The sequence below is a fragment of the Schistocerca gregaria genome, chromosome 2, assembly GCF_023897955.1.
Source record: "Schistocerca gregaria isolate iqSchGreg1 chromosome 2, iqSchGreg1.2, whole genome shotgun sequence".
NCBI classification, from domain to species: domain Eukaryota; kingdom Metazoa; phylum Arthropoda; class Insecta; order Orthoptera; family Acrididae; genus Schistocerca; species Schistocerca gregaria.
Window position 1 is genome coordinate 267091212 of NC_064921.1, and position 12775 is coordinate 267103986.

Consider the following 12775-nt stretch of genomic DNA (forward strand, 5'->3'; position numbering starts at 1 on the left):
CTCGAGTGCTTGGTGTCCATGCCAGGTCGGATCGTAGGAAGACATTGAAGCAATTCAGAGGCAGGCTTCTAGATTTGTTACTGGTAGGTTCGAACAACATGTAAGTGTTATGAAGGTGCTTCGAGAACTCAAATGAGAATCCCTAGAGGGAAGGTGACATTCTTTTCGAGAAACACTATTGAGAAAATTTGAAGCTGACTGCCAAATGATTTTATTGCCGTCAACATCCATTGCGCCGTGAACATCCGTTGCGTATTAAGGACCACAAAGATAAGATACATGAAATTAGGGCTCATACGGAGACACATAGATAGTCGTTTTCCCCTTGCATTATTTACGAGTGGAACAGGAAAGGAAATTACAGGTAGTGATACAGGGTATCCACCGCCATGCACCGCACAGTGGCTTGCGGAGCATGTATGTAGATGTAGACGTAGATGTAATGTAAATAGAATGTAGAACATAGTACTGGCTGGTAATTACTGCAGATATAATTTTTGTAACATTGCAGTCAAATTTTTATTTTCTTTGTCTATAAGCACAGTCCGTAATGCTGTATTCCAAAAATTTGTGTTTTTTCTTTAATATTACAGGCTATCAAAGTAATAATGGCCTTAGATGCAACAGGTGTTCTACTTGGCTGGAAGTTTTTTGACCATGCTGCTCACCTGGGAGGAGCGCTTTGTGGAATGTGAGTATATATTCATTGCATGGAAACATGATTTAGGAGTAAAGGTAACAACCCATCGAATAGTAGAGGTTGAGTCATCCCCACTTTTACTGGGGAGACCAGCTCAATAAGGATTCATCTGAAAAATAGTAAAGTTTTCCTGAGTGAGGACTCCACTAATTAGTGAGTTTTCATCTGTACTTCAAAATTATTTACTCTCTTCCAGGATTTCCTATTATCATTACATACATATGATGATTTTCCTGTTCTCTTTTTAGAGCTGCTCAGATTATTGTATCCTAATTCTTTGTGATACAATAATATGAGCAGCTCTAAAAAGAGACCAGGTAAATCATCATATGTACGTAATGATGATAGGAAATCCTGGAAGAATGTAAATAATTTCGGAGTACAGATAAAAACTCCGAAATTATTTACATCCTCGGCCATCTTCAGCCATCCTTGGCCAACTCTTGTTTTTTTCGACCCTGACGCTATTAGGTTTCGAGGGGTGGGGGTCTTTCTTTTCCCAATCCTATACTTCCTCTGATACCTGGCAGCAGCGGGCACCAGTATCGAATTGATGCACAGAGCAAATGATGCTTCAGATGGATCAAGATCGAAGACTCTTGGGCGAAACCAACCATTGTCTGGTTCTTCAGCCATGATACTGCGATGTGGAAAGAAATGGAAAGACTGCCACATTATTATATTTCTTGAACGTTGGAAGATTGGAAGACGGCGGATGATGATGGCGTTTCCTGGAGTAAAATATTCCGGAGTTAAACTACTACTCCATTCGGATCTCCGGGTGGGGAGTATTTCAGATGGTGTAATCAAAAGAGATGAACATTTTAATTTCAGGGTTGGGACATGGAACGTGAGAACACTCCAATGAATAGGAAAACTGGAAAATCTGAAGAGAGAAATGGACAAATGTAAAGTGAACATAATGGGTTTAAGTGAAGTGAGGTGGACACATAGTGGTGAAATAGTATCAGGTAATTACACAATGTTTTATTCCGGTGGTAAAAGTTTTGAACGTGGAGTAGCAATAGTGATGGGAAATGAATTAGTGCAAAGTGCGAATAAAGTTGTATGTCATAGTGACCGTTTAATGTTTGTGAAAATAAATGCAAAACCAGTAGACATTCTAATAGTCTAAGTGTGCATGTCAACATCAGATCATGAAGACGAAGAAGCAGAGAAAATGTATGATGAAATAGAGGACATCATTCAGTCTGAAGGAACAGGAAAAGTAAATACCATAATTATGGGTGACTGCTTCATTGCCTTGTCCAACCACACAATTCCAAACATTGTTGGACAATATGGATTAGGAAAAAGAAACAACAGAGGAGGAATGCTGGTGGAATTCTGTCACTGAAAAAATTTGATGGTGATGAACACTTGGTTCAAGAAAAGGAAGAGTAAACTGTACACATGGAAGAGCCCAGGAGATATGAACAGATATCAGATAGACTACATACTCGTCAAACAGAGGTTTAGGGGCAGTGTGAAGGACGCCAAGACTATGCCGGCTGCTGACATTGACTCAGATCACAACCTTTTGGCTGCAGATATCAGCACAAAGCTGAAGAAGATCCGACAGCATGGGAGGAGAAAACAGGGATGGGACTTGGAAAAGCTAAGATAGAATAACGTGGCAGTAAGAGAATCGTTAGAGAAAAAATTTAATGAAGTGAGACACAAAAATACAAGTGCAAGTGCGGAAGATCAGTGGCAAAATGTTGAAATGGTTTTGTTAAATACTCTGAAGAGTGAAGTTGGTAGGGAAACAAAGAGAGCGAGAAAACCATGGATCACCAATGAGATGCTGGAGAAGATGAAGGAAAGGAGGAAGTGTAAAAGTGTTAATGAAGAAGAATACAGAAGACTTAACAATGCCCTCAGGAGGGAAACAGACAAAGCGAAGGAGAAGTACGTAGAAGAAATGTGTGATGAAATAGATCAACTACAAAGAAGAGGAAGGTACGACCTCCTGTACCAGAAAACGAAGGAACTGGGAGGAGGAGAGGAGAAAATTGTAAGGACGTTTGGAATAAAAGATTCTAGAGGACAAGTGGTTACTGAACAAGTGGAAGTGCTGAAAACATGGGAAGAATATATAAGGAAACTATATGATACAGAACATTGCCCAGATGACATCGATATAGAGCTAGAGGAAGCTATTGACGACGATGAAAAAGGGCCCAGTATACTGACAAGGGAAGTAGAGAAGGTGATAAAGGCATGAAGAGTAGGAAAGCTACAGGGGATACGACATACCAGTGGATTTGCTTAAAGAAATTGGAAATGAAAGTTTGAAAGTTCTGACACGACTCATAAACAAAATCTATGAAACTGGAGAATGGCCTGAAGACTTTTTGGACGTCACAATGTGTGATGTCCGGAATTAAAAAAAAAAGGGGGGGTGGTAAATTTTTGTTTTTGTTTTTTATATTTGTTGAAAGGAACAGAAAGAAAAAAGGGTGAATAAAGGTGAAGGGAAGTGGTTCTATTTTTACTGGAATGAACTTATTGATGGACATCACAAAAATTTATTTTACCTATTTTTTTTTTTTTTACTCATCGAAGAAGACAACACAACACATATAAAAGAAATCATTACACTAATATTATCCACAGAATGATTGTTTCACAAGACACTTTCTAGCTCGACTGACTCTTAAGACTGAACAAGACTCGACTGACTCTACTCTCTCTCTGGACCACAGCCTCTTCACGTCCCTCTGGACCAGAGATTTCAACTGTGATTAGCACGCCGATTATTTAATTAATCGTACAGCCGCTGGGCGCGCGCTTGGCGCGTCATTTAAATGGGGTTAAACGCTCACCGCGAGAGGCGTGGGCTAGCGGTGTCTTACAGGTATCGCCACAAATGGTTACTCTTTAGAGGAAAAAGCAAGCCAAGAAGTGTAGTGATTATAGAACAATTAGTCTGATATTGCATGTGGCAATATCATTTCTTTCAGGAGTGCTAGTTCTGCATGGTTCGCAGGAGAGCTTCTGTAAAGTTTGGAAGGTAGGAGACGGATACTGGCAGAAGTAAAGCTGTGAGTACCGGGCGTGAGTCGTGCTTCGGTAGCTCAGATGGTAGAGCACTTGCCCGCTAAAGGCAAAGGTCCCGAGTTCGAGTCTCGGTCGGGCACACAGTTTTAATCTGCCAGGAAGTTTCATCATTGTTGTTGTTGTTGTTGTTGTTGTGGTTGTGGTCTTCAGTCCAGAGACTGGTTTGATGCAGCTCTCCATGCTGTGCAAGATTCTTCATCTCCCAATACCTATGCAACCTACATCCTTCTGAATCTGTTTGGTGTATTCATCTCTTGGTCTCCCTCTACGATTTTTACCCTTAAGGAAATAGGAATCAACTGGAGAGATTGGAGACTTATAAGGAACTTGTACCTGGGACAAAGGGTAAAGGTATGACTGAACTATGGAGATGTGAACAGTGTGGAAATAGGAAGGGGAGTGGGACAAGGATGTTGTCTCTTCAACCTTTATGGAGAAATGCTGGCGAGAGAAGCGCTGAAAGGATGCGGAAACTCCAAAGTGGGATGACGTCTCATCAACACCATCAAGTATGCAGACGATCTCGTAGTGCTCGCCAAAAATCAGAGGCAGCTGCAACACATGAACAATTTGGTGGAAATGGGAAGAAAATACGGCATGGAAATCAACATTGATAAATCAAAAGTGATGCACATATCAAAATGTGAGAAACACTTGAAGATAACTGTTGACAATCAGGAACTGGAAAATGTGAATCAGTTAAAGTACCTGGGAAGTTTTACCACAAAGGATGCCCACTGCATCAACGAAATCCGAGCAAGAATCACCATGGCCAAAGCTGCTTTCAACAAGAAGAGGACTCTGCTGACCAGCAAGTTTAGTTTGGGATTGAGGGAAAAACTGATGAAGTGCTACATTTGGAGCATTGCACTGTGTGGAGCACAGGCATGGACCATGAGAAAGAAGGAGAAAAAATACTTACAGAGCTCTGAAATGTGGTGCTGGAGGAGAATGGAAAAGATCATGTGGACAGATCGCATAAAAAATGATGATGTACTGCGAAGAGTAGGAGAGAAGATAAGTATTCTGCATACAATTCTTCAGAGTAAGGCCAACTGGATTGGACATGTACTTAGACACGAGGGACTCATTCATGATGTCATTTAAGGGAACCTCAGAGGAAACGCAGGATGAGAAAGAAGAAGAATTCAACATCTGGATGACATGAAAGGTGGAAAGAGATACAACAGACTGAAGGAAGGAGCTGAAGACAAAGAACAGTGGAATCAGAAATTCTCCGTACGAAGACATGGACCTGCCACTAGGCAGAATACTACATAATAATAATAATAATAATAATAATAATAATAATTCTTTGTGCTTGAACCCAGTTAGAAAATACCTAACAAAGGAATTTTTTTTTATTGTAACTTAATTGCGCAGATTGAGGTAAGTTTTTGTTTGCACACTCTCCAGGTTCTTTTTCTCCCTCTGTTATTGACCTTGGATGTCACACCCTTCCATGTTTCTCCTTGTACATGAAACAAGAGGAATGTATTACATTTAGTTTCAAGCAAAGATTGATTTCTGTCATTTGTCAATGTGATAAGGCATGCTTTCAGCGGAAATTTATGCTTTTTGTAAACCTGTCTTAGAAAATTCTTTTTCATATTATCACAAATGCAGGTTACTTATAATTAAGCTTTTGCTATTTGTACCTATGTGGACAGAAAACTATTTACCACATAGGTACTCAACTTGAATGATGATCACACTGTGCTCTGCAGGATTGTGCTGTTAGTAGTAGTGTTAAGTGTCATGACTTGCTATTACGCACAAGTACTGGTATGATGACACAGGGTTGAAACGCAAGTGGCAGTGTGGATTATAGTTGCAGACATTCAACATGGATCTGGATAATGTGAGCAGGGCTCATAAAGCTGTTTTATCAAAACAACACCAGTACTGCTGCTGGTCTTCGCGAATATCAGTGCATTAAAGGAATACGGAGAGGTCCAGTCTCCACACTCGATGAACAGTTGTGCCAAATTGTCGAAGAAGGCTTGAGAATGCTGGACACAATATGCGATCTTCAAGCAGGTGCACGAGCTGTGTCATGATAGCTGAACATTCCATGGTCCACTGTTCAAAAAGTGCTGTGTATCATTGTGAAACGGTTTTCTAGTAACTACGTGATATGTATAGTTATTTAAACCAATAAATTTTCCTGTTTGTGTGTTCACACTACTTGCCAGTGATTTGCTATTGGCTGACTACATCACGTCCTATGCTCTGAATGTCTGCTGTCATTGGCTGGTGAGATTATATGATGTGGGCAAGGGCTGGCTGACAAAATGTGCATCACAGTAGCTTCAGAAGCTACTGTCTGGTGGGATTCATATTTGTACTTCCATAATATGAAAATATGAAGTGTACACATTGCTATGCATCAAAAGTCTTTCTAAAATGCATTGTTCTTTGCTGGGTTTCATTTCCTAAAGTGGCAGGAAGTTCTAGGGTGGTCTGTAAAATCTTTATCGTTCAAAGGGTTTATGTGTTTTACAGCTCTGAGGGAAAGTGTATTGTCACTTAACATGGAAAAATTAATGTACTTTTAACTGGGATGTATTGTATTTTCACACAGGGAACAGTTTATTCTCACCTAGGAAAAAGTGTATTTTTAACTGGGAAATCTGGAATTTTTTGTTCTCGCCTGTGTATACACCCTGTAACAGTATAGCTGCACTCCTTTTTTTTCCATTTCTGTTTGCTTGTAATTTTGAGGTTCAGAACTAAACCAACAAATTATTCCAAGCAGAGTATGGCATACAGTGTTCTGTTCTGCCTCACAAAGTTAGATGGAAGCCTTTCAGAAGCAGTGGTAAAAATGTTGTTTACTGTTAGGACATGATTTTCTTTGGTTGATGTCTGCATTATAGCAATGTGCACTTCTACAGCACTTCACTGTTGCCTCAGTAATTTCCATAAACCAATCATAACCAAAATTTCCTGTAGTGCTAGTCTATTACAATATAGAATGTGTTTTCTCAATGGAGATTGCTCACATTTCCAAATGTGATAGCAATGCACTAGAAATGCAGAATAATAGCTAAAAAAAGACATGATAATGCTATATAATGTTAGCATAGTTATTCAAAATTGTGCAGTAAAACTTAACCATAGTATATTAAATTTAATGTATGTTCTACTTCAAACTTTTTCATAATAACAATCAGTATGCAAGCCACATTTAATTCCTAATGAAAACGGCACAGCTCTTCAAAACCTTGCGTTGATAATAGATTTTTGACAAGGCTTTGTGCTGGCATCTGTACATTTATAATTTTCCTCTGTTTGTCCTTTGATTCTTTTAAAATGTATGGTTTTAAACAAAATTCTCTTCCAGTTTCTGGTGCTACTGGGGAAACACCTACATTTGGAAAAATAGAGAACCATTACTCCAGTGGTGGCATGCTCTACGTGGTCCACCAAAGAAGTAAGATGCAGACTGAAAGCTGTATCTCAATATACTTTCCAGCTCCCAATGTTTTCATGTGGATAGTCCAGACGCCTAAATATGTAAATCTGGAAAAATGTGAATTATATTTTCTGAGTGTAACAGATTGTTTTAATATGTAATTTAGGCATTAAATATCACAATTTTGACTTCCTTTTATCAAGAAGTAACATTTTCATTATGACCTTTGTGTCCCGCTTCCTTAAGAGAGCCAGAACGAGGATATAGGATTGAGAAATGGCCAGAGGTAAGTAGGTAACTCCAAACATTGGGCACCAGTGTTCCTCTTTCTATGTTCACATGAAACATGCTGACACAGAACAGTATCTTAATTTTGAAGTTTTCCTCATCAAGTAATTCCTCCTTCGTACCATAAGAATCTACAGATGACAAAGATTTTAATGGTGTAGTCCTATCCCTCTAACATCACTTGTGGAAACAGTTTTCTTCTTGAGCAACATGATCACCCAAACATTAAAGTCACATAATATTTTACTGCAGCCTAGTGGTGTTTATTGACTGCTTATTTCATCAGAGCTTTATTTTACTCTCTTCAAACATTCAAAGTAGCAAATGAATCACTTGGAAACCCCCTTTTGTAGACGGCAGTTCTTGTGTTGTATTATGGGTAATTTTGTTTCATCCTCTGGGTTCCAAGATTTCTTGAATTTTAAAGATGTTCATTTCACCTCAGACCTGTAATTAACACTTGCCACCCACTGGGACACACTTCTTGCTCCTTTTCTTTTGTTTTCTCACATGTTGCGCTGTCCATTATGATTCCATTGCATCTGTTCTCTCTCACTCCTTCCCTTCTGATCCCAACTTCTGCCGAAATCTGGAATAGGTCTTCTATTTTTCTACTTTCAAACGTTGACCAGTCAGAACTTTATGACCACTGACCTATACTATCAATATAAACCCATCCAGGCGGTAGTAGCGTCACCAGGCAGAAATGACTGTTAATCAGACACATGCATGGTGCTTGTAATATGTGTGTGTGCAGCCCACATGTAGTATGCAGGTGTGCTATCTACACTATGCGATCAAAAATATCTGGACACCACTAAAAAAGTGTGTTTCATATTAGATGCACTGTGCTGCCACCTACTGGCAGGTACTCCATATCAGTGACCTCAGTAGTTATTAGGCATTGTGAGAGAGCAGAATGGGGTGCTCCACGGAACGCAGTCAGGTGATTGGGTGTCACTTGAGTCATACGTTTGTGCATGGGATTTCCACACTCCTAAATATCCCTAGTTCATCTGTTTCTGATGTGATAGTGAAGTGGAAATAGGAAGGGACATGTACAGCAAAAAAGCGTACAGGCCGACGGTGTATGTTGACTGACAGAGACTGCCGACAATTGAAGAGGGTCGTAATGTGTAATAAGCAGAAATCTATCCAGAACATCATACAGGAATTCCAAACTGCATCAGGATCCACTGCAAGTACTATGACAGTTAGGCAAGAGGTGAGAGAACTTGGATTTCATGGTCGAGCAGCTGCTCATAAGCCACACGTTGTGCCAGTAAATGCCAAACGGCGCCTCACTTGGTTTAAGGAGTGTAGGCGAATGCCCAGTGAACATCATCTGCCGGCATGTGTAGTGCCAACAGTAAAATTCGGAGGTGGCTGCGTTATGGTGTGGTTGTGTTTTTCATGGAGGGGCTTGCACCCCTTGTTGTTTTGTGTGGCAGTATCACAGCACAGGCCTACATTGATGTCTTAAGCACCTTCTTGCTTCCCACTGTTGAAGAGCAATTCAGGGATGGCGGATGCATCTTTCAACGCGATCGAGCACTTGTTCATAATGCACAGCCTGTGGCGGAGAGGTTACACGACAATAACAGCTCTGTAATTGACTGGCCTGCACAGAGTCCTGACCTGAATCATACAGAACACGTTTGGCATGTTTTGGAAAGCCAACTTCGTGCCAGGCCTCACTGACCGACATCGATACCTCTCCTCAGTGCAGCCCTCCGTGAAGAATGGGCTGCCATTCCACATGAAACCTTCCAGCACCTGATTGAACATATGCGTGTGAGAGTGGAAGTCGTCATCAAGGCTAAGGGTGGGGCCAACACCATATTAAATTCCAGCATTACCGATGGAGGGCACCATGAACTTGTAAGTCATTTTCAGCCAGGTGACCGGATACTTTTGATCACACAGTGTACCTTGAGTTTGACCAAGGGCAGATTGTGATGGCCCATAGGCTCGGCATGAGCATTTCAGAAACTGCGACGGAACGTAGGTGTTTGAGGGGTGCTGAGTGAGTGTCTTAAACACGTGATGAAACCAAAGTGAAGCCATGTCCAGACAGTGTGGGTTGGGTTGGGTTGGGTTGGGTTGGGGTGGGGTGGGGTGGGGGGGGGGAGCACCCCTCATTATACATGTTGGATGTCTTAGGTTGGGCAGACTGGTAAATCCGGACAGGTGGTGAACTGTGATGGAACAAACACCAGACTTTAATGCTGGGTGCACAGCAGAAGGGTGTCTGAACAGTCAGTGCACCGAACACTCGTAACAATGTACATTGGCACAGTGGCAGAGCATTGCATGGTGTGATGAATCCCAATGTCATCTTCATCATGCCGATGGGAGGTTGTGAATCCTTCATCTTCTATGGGAAAAGCTCGTTGAAACCTGTACTGTGGGATAGAGAAAAGCTGGTAGTGGCTCCATTATGCTCTGGGGAATATTCACATGGGCATCCATGAGTCCAGTGGAGCTCGTGCAATGCCCCATGATGACCAAGGAGTATCGTACACTGGTTGTAGAACATGTTCACCCCTTTATGATGAGTATGTTTCCCGGTGGCATTTTTCAATAAGATAATGCACCACATCACAAGGCCAGGAGTGTAATGGAGTGGTTTGAGGAACACAATGGCAAGTTCCAATTGTCATGCTGGCCCCACAATTCACCAGATCTGAACTCGATCGAACACATCTGATATGTAATTGAAAGTGGCACCAGACCTCATTGCCCCCTCCCTGGAATTACGTGAGTTGTGTGTGCAGATGTGTTGCCAGCTTCCAATCTACCAATGCCAAATTGCTTCCATGCACAATGCGTCACTGCTGTTATCTGTGCCGAAGGTGGCCATACCGGCTAGGTAGGTGGTCATAATGTGCTTGCTGATCAGTGTAGTTGGGCAATATAAAATAATTTGAAACACGATTGAAAAATTTCAAGAACATTCAATTTATCAATGTTGTGTTGCTTCACTAATAAATTCAGACAAATACGGACTGTGAAAGTGAGTTTCTCTGATGCTCTGTACTGACAACCTGAGACCGGTAACAACAGATATCCAAGAGTAACAAATGCTAATTCTTTAAACTTAATTAAAACTAACATTTCTTCTACAAAGAAGAGTTATAAGTTATAATTGTGATGTCAGGAATTTCATCGTCACTCATTTTCGTACCAGATGCTCAAAAAGGAGCACAATGAAACCATTGCACATAGAAATATTACTGAAGCTGTTTGTACTGTTTGATCATCAATCTCAGAAGAAGCTGAAGAGTAGATATATTTGTATGAAGATGAAAGAGCCAGGTGGCAAAGCAAAACAGAACAAATTGCTAGGAGATGTTTGGCACTCATAAAGAAATATTCTGCTGTGGTGTAACAGCTTGTTCCACCTCTTCCTCATGAATTTAGGTCATTAGCATATCGAGAATCTCCACTGCCCAAGCTTCAGATTTGGTTTGCGTGGAGACGATGTGAGAAGCACGAGTACATCAACGAGGCACGATGCTGTCGAGAATCTCTACTTGTTCTGGAGGTGAACTTATACTTTAGTGTCGCAACTTGTTTGTGTTTTGGAAGGCACACAGCAAGCACCTCTGCTGACAATGTAAACACCCATAAAATGATAGGAATCCATGGAGAAATGTCACTCTCTTATGTGCTGTTCTGAGATTAACTTCAGATATATTGTTCTGAGTAACGAGAGATTTGTCACCTACTGTTGTATATGTTAAATAAGAGAGCAACCAAATACAGAAGCAGTGTCTAAAGAAGGCAGTTACATCATTTCGTAGTGAGTTGGCATAGATGTGAAATCTTTTATAGTCCTCAAACCCCTGCAACTGGAGACTTAAGTGACATGGTACAAGAAGTGGTACTGCACAGCAGGTCCACTGCATCAAGGGAACATGAAAGGGCAAGCATAAATCTTCTATAATGTAAAACTGCTCATAAATGACATTGAGGCAACATGCCAATTGGGAAATGAGGACTTAAATCCAAACCTCTAGATATCAGTCATATCGGTACCAAACATTGTATATTGACAGAGTATTATCAAAACTCTGATACAATTTGTGCTATATGTCCAAGGAATATGCACAAACAGTAATTAATAAGTAACACCTTACCTGTGGAGCACTGTAAAGGTGTAACTGTGAGCCTCTGTCTTGTAGAGCTCATATGAGAAAGTCAGAAGTGCAGTTTGTTGGACCAAGGATCCCAAGTTCAAGCCCTGGTCATGCTAGTTTTCGTACTGTAGTAGATATGAAAGTGTTGTGTGAACCAACATATTCCTGACATAAAAGGACTGTTCGAAGTTTATAGGAATGTTTTTATCACAGTCTACTTTTGCTTCATTTATTTGAAAGTAGCAAACCTATAGAGTACATTTGTAGTTTTATGGAATAAGCAAATAATCCAAACAGAAGAATAAAGAAACAATATGTGCAGAAGTATTAATAGTAACACCAACAACAACAGATAATAATTGAATGCTAAATGGCAGCATTGCCATCCATCAGAAGTGTATGTTGTTGTTAGTCTCATGTCTGTGTACACATGAACAATTGGGACTGAAATTGTTGTCCAGTTATAATATTTCTGGCTTTGCAGCCATCATATTCAGCTACAAGAAGCTATTTTAAGAGCAGTTGAGAAGGCAGCTGTGGCAAGATAACATAATGTGGCATTGGGTACCGATGAGAGATGGTTTGTTCAGTATGGGTACTGTGAGAAAGACCGCCTAAATTGTGGTCCTTTTCCATGATTGGGTGCTGCATTTGGAAGTTGCACACCAAAACGGTAATCTTCTGTTATTAATATTAAACAAACTATACATCATATTTACTTGCATGTCATATTTAAAGCATCATTCCATTATTTCACAAGTATTAATAAGCAACAACTGCAAAACAAAAAGGCAGATGAAGCGCTTCAGTGATCTTAAGATTGCACCTAACTTGGATGGCGGGTGAAATGGTTTGGCTGTAAGATCAGAGCTGGTTCGGCAGTCTCGGAGGATGGATGTGTTGTCCTCTGCGGTATCAGTTAAGACTTCATTTGTAATGTCTAGTTTGTAAAAACAAGGCTGGTTCTGCAAGTGTTGGAGGACAGACATGTCTGTCGCAGTCAGTGAGAGTCAAGATTTCATTAGTAATCCATGGTTTGTAAAGATATAGAGCTGGTTGGCAAGCCTTGTCTGCTGCAGACAATGTTAGTTAAAACTTTATCAACAATTTATGATTATTTGGACATATAGGTGAGAACAGTGTGATACTAATTACAGAAATATG

At 40.5% G+C, this 12775-nt stretch overlaps 1 protein-coding gene across 1 annotated transcript in view; it reads left to right on the forward strand.

The window, feature by feature from the left end:
* The window catches only part of LOC126336850 (presenilins-associated rhomboid-like protein, mitochondrial), a 100666-nt gene extending 93287 nt beyond the window's left edge, over positions 1–7379 (forward strand). The window contains exons 8-9 of the mRNA XM_050000941.1: positions 594–691; positions 7110–7379. Coding sequence (XP_049856898.1) covers positions 594–691; positions 7110–7203 — 192 coding nt within the window. The 3' untranslated portion in view covers positions 7204–7379. The remainder of the gene's footprint in view (positions 1–593; positions 692–7109) is intronic.
* The last annotated feature ends 5396 nt before the right edge of the window (positions 7380–12775 follow it).